The sequence below is a fragment of the Lepisma saccharinum genome, chromosome 25, assembly GCF_977018435.1.
Source record: "Lepisma saccharinum chromosome 25, izLepSacc3.1, whole genome shotgun sequence".
NCBI lineage: Eukaryota > Metazoa > Arthropoda > Insecta > Zygentoma > Lepismatidae > Lepisma > Lepisma saccharinum.
Genome location: NC_139253.1, coordinates 42,033,446 through 42,048,001, shown reverse-complemented (window position 1 = coordinate 42,048,001; position 14,556 = coordinate 42,033,446). Strand labels below are relative to the sequence as shown.

General features: G+C 39.0%; 1 protein-coding gene across 1 annotated transcript; it reads left to right on the top strand.

The window, feature by feature from the left end:
• The first annotated feature begins 495 nt into the window (after positions 1-495).
• On the top strand, positions 496-9,475 carry LOC145978630 (uncharacterized). The gene is made up of 3 exons (XM_083111377.1): positions 496-566; positions 5,633-5,854; positions 8,959-9,475. The coding sequence occupies exons 1-3, from the start codon at positions 552-554 to the stop codon at positions 9,241-9,243; spliced, it is 522 nt and encodes a 173-aa protein (XP_082967503.1). The 5' UTR covers positions 496-551; the 3' UTR covers positions 9,244-9,475.
• Positions 9,476-14,556: the final 5,081 nt, after the last annotated feature.

The window sequence follows — 14,556 nt, the reverse complement described above, 5'->3', positions numbered from 1 at the left end:
TCCAAGATAAAATTACACACCGGGTCTGCATTAGACCGCTGTAAGTGTCAATGCGTTGACTGATGTGTCAAATCGGGCGTAGCCGTTAACGGAAAAAAATGACGTTATCGTGACTTTTGAAGCGGCGTGCGTATTAGGGAACAATGATTACTTGGCATGGCTCACGAAGACCTGAGAACAATTTCACCATCATCGCCAATGCTGGCTTTTAAGTAAATAAAAGAAGAACCTCGGGAATTACGGAGGGGGAGTGCGGCTGCGTCGTGACGCCATCATCACAAACGGTACAAGATCGAAATGGTTGTAAAAAATCCATTTTTACGATCGTCACATCGTTTCCTAACCCGTCTCCACAAACCAATCACTTTGCGAAAGGAGTGTTTTGCCGAGGAAGAACCCCACATATTTAATTACGTCGTCGTGATAGAAAGCGAAGTATCCGAGAATCCTCTGTATACTTATCCAGCCTCCATGTGCATGTATAAAAACATCTGAATGAAAAGCAAGGTGTCAGTGTGTGTTGGTTCGTTTGTGTGGATAGTTCTAGCATCATGAGTTATTACAAGGTATGTCCACCCTTGATCAAACTAGTGTCCCTGCATTTGTATGCAGAGTCAAGTAACAATTCAGTGGAATCGCTTTACTACCTTTATATATTGGTTTATTTTGGTTTGTGGATATTCTTTTGGTAGATGCTGCTAATTGTGCACAAGTAAGCCGACCTCCGCGATGGAGTGGTTAGCACAGCGTGTTGTGACGTCAGAGGTTCTGGGTTCCACCGGGGCATGGGTGTTCTTTGTGAGTGCCCATCATTCATATCATCACTCATCCCCATCGTTGCGATTAGCCAATAGTGGCAGAAAAGCGACGTAAATTAATTCAATCAATCGTGTGCAAGGAATATCAAAAGATTATGCTGAATCTATAAATACCCATAAGTGCCATCATTACAATTTGGGATGGCATAGTGCATAATATATAAATATTATACATAATACATTTTCCACGTATATTTGGGGAATCCCCCTTATCCTCCTGTATCCGACAGAGGCGCAAACACGATTTTTTGTTTGGGGAGGCAAGTACCAGGATAAACGTACCAATAATAATAATAATAATAATAATAATAATGATGATATTATTATAACATTATTATTGTTATTATTAATAATTTGCTTTATTTTACTTCGCTTTTGTGCCACTTTTGGCTAATTTGCGAAGATGGGGATGAGTGATGATTTGATGAAATTGATGAAAGACACTCACAAACATCCATGCTTAAGCCGGGATTCGAACCCGCAGCCAACATTATTATTATTATTATTATTATTATTATTATTATTATTATTATTATTATTATTATTAGTAGTAGTAGTAGTAGTAGTAGTAGTAGTAGTATCAAAGACGTTATTACCCTCGTAAATTACGCAAAAAGGGCTAGAAGTTGGTGCTAAAGCATTTGTGTTTGAACAAACGATTTGAATTATTTTCTCAACATGTTCAATTTCACATTAATAATTAAAAACAAGCACACAGACTATTTTTGAAAGGTAAAAAAAAAGGTAAAGTGCTCCCCTATGCTTAGCACCACGCCATGAAGGCGTATAGGGGGTGTGGGGGTAACGCCCCACACTTTCTTGATCCGGTCGTGAGTGGGGAAGACAGAAAATAATTGATAAATACATACCAAATGTAATTCTTTTTTACATTAACATGTATAACTTTCATGCACGATATATGTTTCACACATATGCAACATGGAGCGATGGACACTAAATTGTGTGCGTCTTCAAAGTTTCTTTAATACATATTATATACAACATATAGGCTACTATTTAAATACATTACACAACCAATTCATCCATCTCACAATAATTACATAAATTGTCCCTCAAATATGCACGCTCCCTTTTCTCAAACAATTGTTCATGCATTTAAGACAAAAATCAATCAAGACAAGTATTATGTCTATGTCTCGGAATTTAAAATACATTACAGAGAACAGTGATAAATTGCGAGCAAGAAAATTTTTGTACCCAATTTTTTTTCCAGGCTGAAATCAATATTGATTTAATAGGGTGCAAATAATTTCACGGTACGCCAATGCATTATCTCTTTAACAACTTTTGTGCCTCCCCGATGGTGTAGTGGTAACATCGTCACCTTGTAACCAAGGGGTCACAGGTTCGATACCCGGTGGAGGCACATGGCACAGTGGTTCAGATCCCATTATAAACTGTAGGTCCAGTACCGACTAGACTTTTTGTGCGTAAAGTGGACTTAAATCACAAATCAATTTTACAACTTTTTTCATTTAGATCGTTCGGCGCCCAGGGCCGACTCCCGCCGCCCCCCAAACTACGGTTCTGAACTTGATAAGACCAAGAAAAGAAAGCATTGCGTGCGAAGCGAGCAAGAATATTTTTCGAATAGTGTTTTCATTTGCATAAAATTTGAAGTTGTAATTGCCCCCTGCAGGTACACTTGGCCGTCAATGTTTGCCCCCCCCCTTGCCCCCCTAGAACTCATTTCCGTCCAAGGTTGGGGGGCAATGCCCCCCTGACCCCCTGTGGTTGCGCCACTGGTTTCCGACACTTATGGTGCCAACGTGAATTTTCGTTGTAGCTACGTTGCGTTCTCTTGTCTTCAAATCCTATAAAACATATTCGGAGAAAATCAACGATTATCATATACACTCTTCGTCTCTTGCTGAAATATGGCCATACTCATGTATATTTGTCTCCAATATACAGGCATATTGTAATATTTAAGAAAGAGATACTGGGTGCAGATAATATTCGTTGATTTTCTCCAAACTCTGTTTTCTGAATTATACCCTTCAATATGAATAGAGCGTGCTCATCAAGAAATAGGTTGAAATAGAACAAGATTACCGTGGAGTTATTGTAGTTCCTCACACGAAAATTCATGGACATATTGGAACAGACCGAGACAATATCTTTATATTCAGTTTAGGGTGAGGTAGAGAGCAGCTGTGATCTAGTCGGTATTTTTCCGGCTTTGTCCCCGCAAAAAGTGGCTCTGGGGCTCACTCAGCTTCAAATCAGTGGGTACCTCGGGGGGGGGGGGGGGGTAAAGGTGGCCGGAGTGTGGTGCTGATCACATTACCTCCAAAATGGCCGACATCGAGAATGTGTGCCGATACTTTCAACCGATACCGACACTCTTACCGATAGCGATGCTTGAAAATTGTAAAATAATTATCAAAATATTATATTAATATTATTATGAATGTTACACTACAATTATAAGCATCAGTTTAGCAGAGTATTGCTTAAAAATATTCCAAAAATTACATCAGAACACACGTTACCTAATCACAAATTACAGTTTGTTCACATTATATTGGTACAGTCACGGACACTTCTGGGTTATAACAATTCCATTAACTTTCAATGGAATCGTTACAACCCAGAAGTGTCCATGACTGTACAAAAGCAATGGAAGCGTCGAACTTTGCATAATTTCCAGGATTATTAGACTCCGCGAAAGTGCCGCGCGGCATTTTAAAGGGCATCGTGAACAACCAAAATGTCCACCGGTATCGGAAAATAAAATCCAACCGATAGTTACATTAGGCTCACCCCTCATCGAGATCCTATAAATTATAGGTGTATATGTATAGTTCCCCTTCATCCCCGCTTCAAATACCAATCTGCTTGAATCGATGGCATATGTCTTTGTCTATTTACTCACTGAATGTTCTGCCCTGTAATGCAAGGGCTCCTGTGTTCGAATCCTAGGTAAATAGTCATCGCTTTTCATTATTATTTTATTCGCTTCATCGCAATTAACTTACTAAACGCATGGCCATGAAAAGAGGCGGCTGGGCAGAATTGCGCTGGTGCCACATATGGGAAAATCAAAGCGAGAGCGGGAGAAAAGTCGCTGGTTCCCGCGCACGATGTTGCAACGTCAACCGGGCTGCGTTGCCTAGTTTGAGCGTCAGACCCACCTCTCCCCGGGGCACTTTTGTTTCATCCCTGACCTTACGAGAAAATACTGTCAGTTTGTATCACATGGATTGCAAAGACCAACTCTACAACGAGATATTTCATTCTGTTAAACCTCCGAACACACAGGGTTGTGCTCCGACGTGGCAACAGTGCGAACTTCTGCCACCCGCCTAATTTTATTGCCGTGCGTTTAGTGTAAGCACTAAGCAGGCGATAATAAAGTTGAATATACGAATTCTGCAGATGCTAGTTTTCATCATGACTTCAAAATTGGTTCTCGATACCACAACTTGTGCAATTGCATCCATGCAAAGTTTTTGTCTATGCTGGTGGGTCAACTTGATTATGTAAGACAATATCTTTAACTATTATTCCATCCTACTACCTCTACAGCAAATTTTCTGGAAAGACACCAAATTCCTATTTCCCCAAATCTTGTCAATGGGTAGTCAGCATGAAAGGAAATTCCTTTTGTGTGCAGTGAAAGCGCAGGCAGGCTTATCTGATACACATCTCTCAGTCTGTGAGAAAGTAAGCAACACACAGCAGTAAAATCCACAACAATGATCATGTTCTAATAATTCCCTGTTATTTATTTTTATAGTTTAGCCATTTTCCCCAGTTCTACAGTATGTAGAGCCTTGGAAAGGAAATGGCTATAGAATTAACTGAGAAAACTTCCGTAGTTCTGAGCCAGTTTTCTCACAATGAACCACAGGAAAAATATATATATTGGCGCTTTCAGGAGCTGTATCAGTTATTTCTTCTCAACATGGACGCCCGCAGGATTTTTTCCATGGAGGGGTAACGAAGATATTTTTTTTCCAGCAGGGAGGGGCAAACAAGCCACATTTTCCCCCATAATAGTGTTGTCCCCCTCAAAAAACATTGCTTCAAATTGAAGTTATCTTGTTCATGCAATAATTAACATATATTATTGTGGCTGAAATGAAATTATATGTGTGAAATATATAATTTTTGGTTGACTTTAATTTTACAGAGGGGGGGGGGGGGGCTGGAGAGCATGGCCTTCTTTACGGACGTCCATGCTTCTCAATCTATCTTGTTCAATCCTAACACATACCCAATAAGTGCCAGCAGTACGCAATCAGACAAAGTTATTGTGTAGATCATTTCTACCAACTTCAATAACAATTTAACTCCATGGTGTACAACAGTATGAGGGCCAAGATTTTTTATTCAATATGATTAGTATTATCTTCATTCCATCACAGCATTTTAATTTGATTTTGATTTGATTTTTATTTTGCATAGCTTTTCTGACGCTTTTGGCTACTGTGATGATAAGGATGAGTGATGATATGATGAAACTGATAAAGGGGACACTTACCAAAACATGCCATGCCCAGGTCGGGATTCAAACCCAGGACTCCTGCCATTATAGCATGCTCCACACTGCCAAGCAAAGCTAATCATGTGATCTGGGTATATTGAAAATTTGTCTTACAAGAACTTTTAATGTAAGTGTCTTTTGGGATTACAATGTCATCTAGTCAAAACACGATTCTCGGGAAATCAGTGCTCCTGAGCTACCTTACAATTTAGCAACAAACAAATATTATTATTGCTGTTAAAAATTACCATTTTGAATTTTCTTTTGTAACATAACTTTGATTTGTTTCTTTTCTTTTAAGACTTCCGCATTAGCCACTCTTCTTGCAATGCTTGTGCATCACATCCATGCACAAGCACCACCTTTCCCACCAGCTCCTGGGCCACACACAGCACCAGGACCACATCTACCACCAGGACCACATCTACCACCAGGACCACATCTACCACCAGGACCACATCTACCAACAGGACCACATCTACCACCTGGGCCACATTCACCACTTCCCCATCCTAGTGAACTGGTAAGTATATCTGTAAATGAAATATACATTTTGAAATTAGAGTATAAGTCCTTGAATAGTGCTTCAAAGATTAAAGTGTTAAATTGTAAAAGTTATTGTAATATATGTAAGGTAAACAGCAGGTTCAAAATTCTGGCTACTTTTCCAAAGGAAATTTTTGATGGCATAATCATTTATTGTTGAAATTTAAGTGAAAATTTTCCATATGGCAATGTTTATCTATCAGATCAGTTAGAAGAACAACCAACTCTGGGTGGAGGGGCTCATTTTCAACATCTGCTTGGGTAAGAACATGATACGCAAGATAAAAGATATATGCATGTAAATTTTTCATAGGAAGCTAAATCGGCTTGTAAAATATTTTGGCCCAAGAGAATAAGCTTGTATTTACACATTTTATGAAAAGGATGTACTGTATTGTGTATTTATATCTGTAACATATCATAAACAAAACTTTTCTGTTTAGTTAGTATTGTGTTTAAAGAAGTTGAATGCTTTTTTGAAATTTGCTTCAAATATTACATCAAAAAGCTCTAATATAGTGGTCTTTAACCCTTGGTCTGCGGGCTACATTTGGTTCCTAGGCTTAAATTTAGCTGCCTGCTAAAGTCTGCAATGGTTAATGTGCTTTAATATATATATATTAAACCAAACAACAGAATGTCCAATTGTTGTGTTGTAGTGACTACACTCAAACCAGCACTTGACAGTGTTCTTTGCAATAGTTACTCAAGCTGATACGCATATTGTTTCATAAGAAAGTAATATGTAAGTGAAGCTAGCACTTTCTCTGTGAATGTGACTGGAACAATGCAGCCCATCAGTCCCTAATGCCTGAATGACACGAGGCTAGATCTCCTGCTGGATTTTCCAGTTGGACTTGGACTAGTTGTGTGGTACTGGCTCAGCTGCTGGTTTTTATCTCACATGATACTTGTTACGAGGGCTGATGGAAAAGTTTCTGCAATCAATATGAAAAAAGACGTGAAATTCTGGGAATGGCTTTATTTCAAAGTATTCACCCTTAAGATCGATACACTTTTGCATACACTCAAACCAATTTTGAAATCATTTTTTCCACTCTGAAGCTGATATCTCAGAAACCGCTGTTCGGAATGCGTCAACAGCTGCTTCAGGCAACACAAATCGCTCACCACACATCTTATTTTTCATATGTGGGAACAAAAAGAAGTCATTAGTTGATAAATCAGGTGAGTATGGATAATGAGTCATTAATTCGACATTTTTACTGGACAAAAAATCAATAGTTTGGTGTGGTGAGTGGGAACTGGCGTTGTCGTGGTGAAGAATAATGCGATGATTTGGGTTTGTTTCACGCAATTCATTGATGACCTCTGGCAAACAAATTGTTGTATACCATTCAGCATTTACAGTCTTTCGATCTTCTTAACCTATTGTTGCCACATGTTTGGTATAACCTAAGAAACAAGCAATCATTTGCTTGGCAGCCTGCCTTGAACGAACAACTTTTGTTGGTTTCGGCTCACTTTGAAACACCCAAACAGTGGATTGCTGTTTAGTTTCGGGTTCGTATGAATAGATCCAGGTTTCGTCCCCTGTAACGATGTAATACACCAAATTTGACTTGCCTCGGTTGAATTTTTTGAGCATTTCTTTACACCAATTTACAAGAGCCCGTTTTTGAGCTTCGATCAAGTTGTGTGGGATCCAACAGCCTGAAAGTTTCTGTACGTTCAGATGACCATGCAAAATCGTATGTATTGCTTTCTTGTCAATGTTCAAGGATGCCTGAATCTCACGGTATGTCACATGCCAATCTCTCTCAATCATTTCACGTACAGCATCAACATTACTGGCAACAACAGACATGGATGGACAACCTTCACGAAATTCATCACTGAGAAATGTGCGACCACACTGGAATTCGGAAAACCAATTGTACAGAGTCCTATTGGATGGTGCTTCATCCCCAAAATCCAAATGAAGTCGCTCGATGCATTGTTTCGGTGTTAAACTACATTTGAAATCATAAAAAATCATTGCCCAAAAGTGTTTACGAGAAATTTCCATTTCTCACACGAAACTACTTCTTCAAACTGCTGTGCAAAATAAACAAATAGGCTTAAACAAACAATCAAAGATAATTTAAACATAAAAAAGGTCTATTCTTCCGATTTTTGTAATAGCAGAACACTAGCACCACTGTTGGTGGTAGTTTGCAGAAACTTTTCCAGCAACGCTCGTACCATACTTATTGGCATACTATTGTTCCCATAAGACATTGCACAGAACAGACAAGATAAAATATTTGAAGAACGTTGTAGGAGAACAGGCACTGCTGTTATTAAAAATTAAAATATTTAAAAGAAAAGTACTGACTAGAATTGAAATTGGCTCGATAGAAAATATGGTAATCAATGCATACTGAATAAGCTTTTTAATGAACTCGGGTATGCATATTCATAATACACAAGATTCACAGGATTCATTCATAAAAAAAAAATATTTTGTTGAACTAAATATGTCAAACATTTAATACACTTGTAATAATAAGGATTTTCATTATCGGCTAATCACTTGTCACATTCAAATCTCATCACTTTGGATAAATTCCTAAATATTAATGAAGTGAACACGAATGCACATCATGTCTATTTAATTTTTCTTTCATCGAGCAACAAAGAAACACAACAAACACTCAGAAATAGACAAAAAAGCTTTCATCCTTTGCCAAACTTGTAGATTATCTTCATATGGCCAAACTCTCGCTCCGATTGGCTGTTCCACAGAATCTAGCAGAGAAAGCCAGTTGCAATTAGAACATGGCCTAGTCGTCAAAACCAGTCAGGCAGCCAGCCGGTGGCCATGATTTCCAGTCAGGTAGACAGTCCAGCGCCAACTAAGGCATTCCTACTGGAAATTCATTTCCGTGTGATTCGGCCGTAAGAGATTGTAAAATTGGCCTGCTATAGGTAAAACATTGAAGATCACTGCTCTAATGCAAGTGACATCAAGTTAAGAATAATGTAAAATTATGTGAATGTAAGTGTGCATAATAAATCAAATTTCTCCAGTTAGTTACCCACATGCAAGTTATATTTTTTTTCAAAATTCTGTTCCAGGAACCAGTGCATTATCAATTTCACTATAATGTTCAAGATGCTGTTAGTGGAAATGATTATGGACACGAAGAAACTCGAGATGGATTTGTAACACATGGACAGTACCACGTTCTTCTTCCCGATGGCCGTGTACAATTAGTCGTGTACACAGCAGATGAAACTGGATACCATGCTACGGTAACTTATCAAGGTGGTCCACCTCCACCTCATCATCCAGGTGCACCTGGATCTCCACCATTCCCACCAAGAGGACCTCTTCCATCTCCAGCACCACGCCCTTACTAAGATAGATGGACAAAGCTTGAGAGAGATGTTATTTATTAACGTATACTGAATGATCAGAGAAACATTGTCAGTCTAACATTATAGGTTTTGGAATTGCAATATACAGAATACTAATTTCAAATTTAGGAAAAAATGGCAGAATAGTTTTATAATCTCGTTGACAAATGATGATGAATTCTCTTGTTAGTAGTTCATAATATTTATGCAAATAAAGAGAGAGATCTAGCCTAAATATTTTATTTGCTTACTTTAGTATTACTACATGCCGCTTTCTGGTTTTAACATGCAACAGTGGGATCAGGCCCGTAGCTAGAATTGATCTCCAGGGGGGCTCACGGATTATCAGGGGGGGGGGGGTGCTTTGTAAACCAAGTTCATTTTTTTAAAAAAATATTAAATGAAGGTAAATTATGTGTGAAATGTTATTCATTTATAAATATCATATACTACACAAATACTACATTTTTCTACACCTTTTAAAACATCTCTTGAAGTGTTAATTGACTGATACTGAAATTATCCCTTACACACCCCATACTATTTTAGATGATACAGATATGTATATCACACAAAAAACGCACAATATTTAATCACAGTGCCTACAGTATATTCCACCCCCGCCCGAAGCAATTAAACTCCCCTTCCTTTCCAAAACTTGGGAGCTGTTGTTGACCTTTGACGCAGATGCAGAGGGAACTTGCATGATGACATCAAAGTCACAGATTTCTGTCTAAACGGGAGGTTGCAACAGGGACAGTGAAGGTACAGATAAAGAAGCTTCCCTATGAAATAACTTTCTGAAGTCTAGAGAATATTCTAAATACTTGCAGCTACTTCTGCTCATAAACAAAATGAGCGAATGTAATAGATACTGTTCATATTCTGTGGATTTATCCTTAAAGTTGTGAGTTGTCTACATTTTCACTCTTCACTGCAAACAAATTATGCAAAATAGTTTACCTAATGTAAAGGGGGGCTGATGGCAGTGCCAGGGGGGGCTGACTGCAGTTCCAGGGGGGCTGAGCCCCTACCTGGCTACGGGCCTGAGTGGGATTTAATTGCACAGCAGAAGTTGGGCAATACCATTTCACAGTTCAGCTATGGAGGTCCTCCAGAAAGAAAAGGGAACGTTTTGGTGTAAAACACAAACAACAAATGATATGTGCAAAAAATTTATGGTACAGAAACTACATACCTTGTTCTACTTTTCCACATATCCACCATACCCATTCAAGCACTTATCGAAGCGTGATACCAGTTTGTTGATACCATCATTGGAAGATGACATATTGGATTCCATTTATTACTTCATCTGGGCCTTCTAGAAATAACAGTAAATTCTGCTTGTAGGCCAATGCAATGAGGGAGTTGCTAGACTTGATGGGAACCATTTTTGAGCATGTTATGTTCTGTGCAAAATGGTATAGTTAAAATAAAATTACAGTTACGTTGTCGTAAAAGAAATGTAAAAGAATTTAGTAACAATTATAATTTTGAGGAAGGATGATTGATGGGAAACTAATCAGCATTAGAAATACATTTTAGATTTTTTATATGTGATAAATGTTTTACAGTATAATTACAAATTCATTTTATTTTGTCACATTTTCTAAATAGCCATTGCATAGCCAATGTCAAAGACATGCAAATTGTCCATTACGTTGTTCATTTACTATGTTTATCCAAAATATGAGGATCATGAATTGAAATAAAAATGCCAAAAATCAAACTACAGAGCATTCCGTGACATTCACTACGAGACTCGGCGGCAAGCGACCCGGCGCTGACCGCGGAGCCGCCGAGTCTCGTAGAGAATGTCACGGAATGCTCTGTATTAATATTACTCTAATACAGCTAAACGCACAGACATGAAAAATAGACGGCAGGGCAGAATTATGGTGGTGTCACATATGGGAAAAAAGCAAAACGAGAATGGGGCAAAAGTTGCTGGTTCCCACGCACTGTGTGGCAACGTCAACCAGGCTGCATTGCCTAGTTTGAGCATCAGACTGACCTCTTTCCGGGGCACTTTTGTGTCATCCTGGACTTTTCAAGCAAATACTGTCAGTTTGTATCACATGGATTACAAAGAACAACTCTACAACAAGATCGTTCACTCTCTTAAACCTTGAACACATGGAGTTGTGATCAGGCATGGCAACAGCGTGAAATTCTGCCACCTGCCTAATTTTATGGCTGTGCATATACTTAAAACGTAGTTTAAAATTTTTTCATGCAATTTTTTTTATTTCCATAATTTGTTTTCTTTGTCAGGTAGACAATTTCGTATAAATAGACCTATTTCTTTCATATTGCCTTCTTTTTTCCATTAAAAATAGGTCCCCTATATTTTATTCCTGCACTTGACATTTCCATGTCTTTGAACATGGATCAACAGAAATAATAATTATTTTTATTATTATTGTGATTGCTGATTTCAATTTTTAAAATGCAAGAATAAGGTACACAATGTCACTTCACTTCAAATATCCCAAAACATGAACGAGGAGAGACTGTCCCCCCCTTTTTTTTTCCCAATTTCAACACTACTGTAGTAAGAGATAGCCCACATCGTGGACTCAGCATGTGCCATCCTTGTCCAATAGTTAGTATAATCATTCTAAGCCTTTGTTCACACAAGGTGACCAAATTTTTTGAGTCACTGCTTTTGCTTTGCAGCAGTTTTTGTAACTGTATATAGGATCCAGCAGTCACTCTCCTGAACAAATGTTCGCTTCAACCGGTCACATCAATTTGAACTCTGGCATTGCTTCAAATGGAAGATTTCATTTGCATCCACTAGTTGCAGCGATTAGTTCAGTGCCCCTTGTTCACATTGCAAGAATATGCACTCCTCTTTTATGCCCTCAAGGTTGGTAATTTCAATTAGAAGTTGCTAAATCTGGCCATTTCATATTGCCACTTGGTAACAAAATTCATGAAAATGATTTTTCTGATTTCTTTGGAAAACCTTTAGCAACTAATGTAGACAATTCACATATTACCTGAGATTTATATCAAACTATCAAACTATTCACGTGGTGAGTGTAACGAACTGCAATAATGAACATGCAGATTGCAAATCTCACCAACTATTAGGTGCGCATTGTGATTCAATAGACCTAGTGACATTGATTGAGACTTGTTGCAATCCATGGGGAAGGTGTTATGAACACAGTAAGTATCCGAAGTGGTACATAATGTTTAAGAACGGGCAAACAGATTTTCGTGACATGGAGCAATCAGAGCGATCCTCTGTCAATCATGGGTCCATCGAAGCAAAAGGTGGATCCCATAATTCAGAAGAATCGACTTCGCGAATAGTGATATGCACAAACAAGTTCAGGAGTGTCGCATACAGTTATGTAAAAATTTTTAACTGAATATCTGCAGTACCGTAAAATCTATGCACAGTGGGCACCACGGATTTTCACAAATGGCCACAAAGCTACAAGAATGGGTGGTGCATTAACACTCTTGGAGCACTGCAGATGGGTTTGCAATGTGTTTGACCAAATTGTTACAGGAAAAGAAGTATGAATTTCACACAACACTCCCTGCCAGAAAACGACAATCAATGGAGCGACACCATGCTAAGTTTTCATAATCCTTTATTATTTGTTTCGAAACTCTCGACTACCTTTTCTTCAAGTGATGTAATTGCCAATACTTGTTCTGCGCTACCATAGTTTCACAGAGAATTCAGCTACTCGGATATAACTTACGCTCTAAAATTTGTCCACAACATATTATTATACATCATAAATTAATAATATAAATTATTATTATTATAAGAGGTACCAATGATTTACCAATGCATAACAATTTGTGTGCCTCCAATTTTGAAACACTATCAACAAAACTGGCAAAATTTAATTTTATGGATGCCAGTAGGCCAATGAAATTGGTACTTCCTCACTATACCCTAGTATTGACGTTTCCATAATACTTAATTTGAAAGTATAATTGTGATAAGTTGTCCAATGCACCTTACCATGTTTTATCATGTGTTACATGGTGTGGATCGTAACTGTGAAATCGGAGTTTTGGGTGGAGCAACTTCTGCTTCGGTGACCAACATTACCTGCAGATACGTGGCACAGCTATGGGTACCCGCATGGCCCCCTCTTATGCCAACCTGTTCATAGACAGGCTGGAACAGGAATTCCTTGACTCCCAACAACAGAAACCACTCCTCTGGCTAAGATTCATAGATGACATTTTCCTCCTCTGGACACATGGCGAACCCTCCCTCACTACATTCCTAAAACAACTTCACTAACCTCAAATTCACCTGGTTCCACTCCAAAGACCAAGTGACCTTCCTAGATGTGGACATTTATTCCACATTGCGGGAGACCGTTTGGAACTTTCATACACATCAAACCGACCAACCACCTCCAGCTCACACCCCTACCACACCAAAAAAGCCCCCCAACCTCCAAAACATCTTGGTCTGAAACACTCCCACCCCTTCCACACCACTCCACCCAGCTCACAGGTGCAACAAACCCAGATGCAAGACCTGCTCCATACTTATCACCTCCCCCACCCTCCTGTTCCCCACAGCCGCAGTGTAACGGTTGTCGGGCCTGAGCCCAGCCCTACCGTTAAGGGTTATGTAACTCAAGACGTCTGGGCTTAGAGCTGAAAGAATGCATTATTATCTAGGTAGAGTCGTAATACTAAATAGGAGAGCCTGTAAGGTGTAGAGATAATTAGGCGCATAAGTAATGATTAACAATAACAAGGTTTATTATAGATAACAGATGTGGCTGATATATGTAGAATATCCCGACCTATGTGTTAAGGGAAGGGAGCTGAAATGCAAGAAGGGTGGATTAGCGATACTTAGTAATCTTGAAGTGAAGTTCCTTGTCCATCTTCTAAGTGCCTGAAGACAGCCTGGACTTGGCTGGGTGGATAGCCATCTTGGGTCGGAGACTGGACAACGCCTCCGGTCGTGGTCTGATGTGTTGGTCGACTATCACCCCCTGGCTGACTGGATTATCAGGACTGCACTCTCAACACTCTGGACTATGAGAATCAACTGCCCCCCGAATTCTATATCCTGCCCTTTTTATATTTGTGTATTTCCTTTGTCTCACCCCTAGTTCTCCCTTAGTGACACTTGCACTGAGTGGCTTGTGTACCCTTCCTAGAGCAGATGCACTTATGACATCCTGTTGTCTTCAAAGTTCATTCCCAGAATCGCCAAGGCCATATAGCACTCCTGGAATCGCAAAAGCCACAATGATATCGTTTATGGTTTTTCCTAGTGCACTTGCACCGACCAGGGGAAGGAGTGAAACT

Coding starts and splice junctions, on each gene's coding strand:
- LOC145978630 (XM_083111377.1), top strand. Junction 5,855..8,958: donor TTCCCCATCCTAGTGAACTG/GTAAGTATATCT, acceptor ATTCTGTTCCAG/GAACCAGTGCATTATCAATT.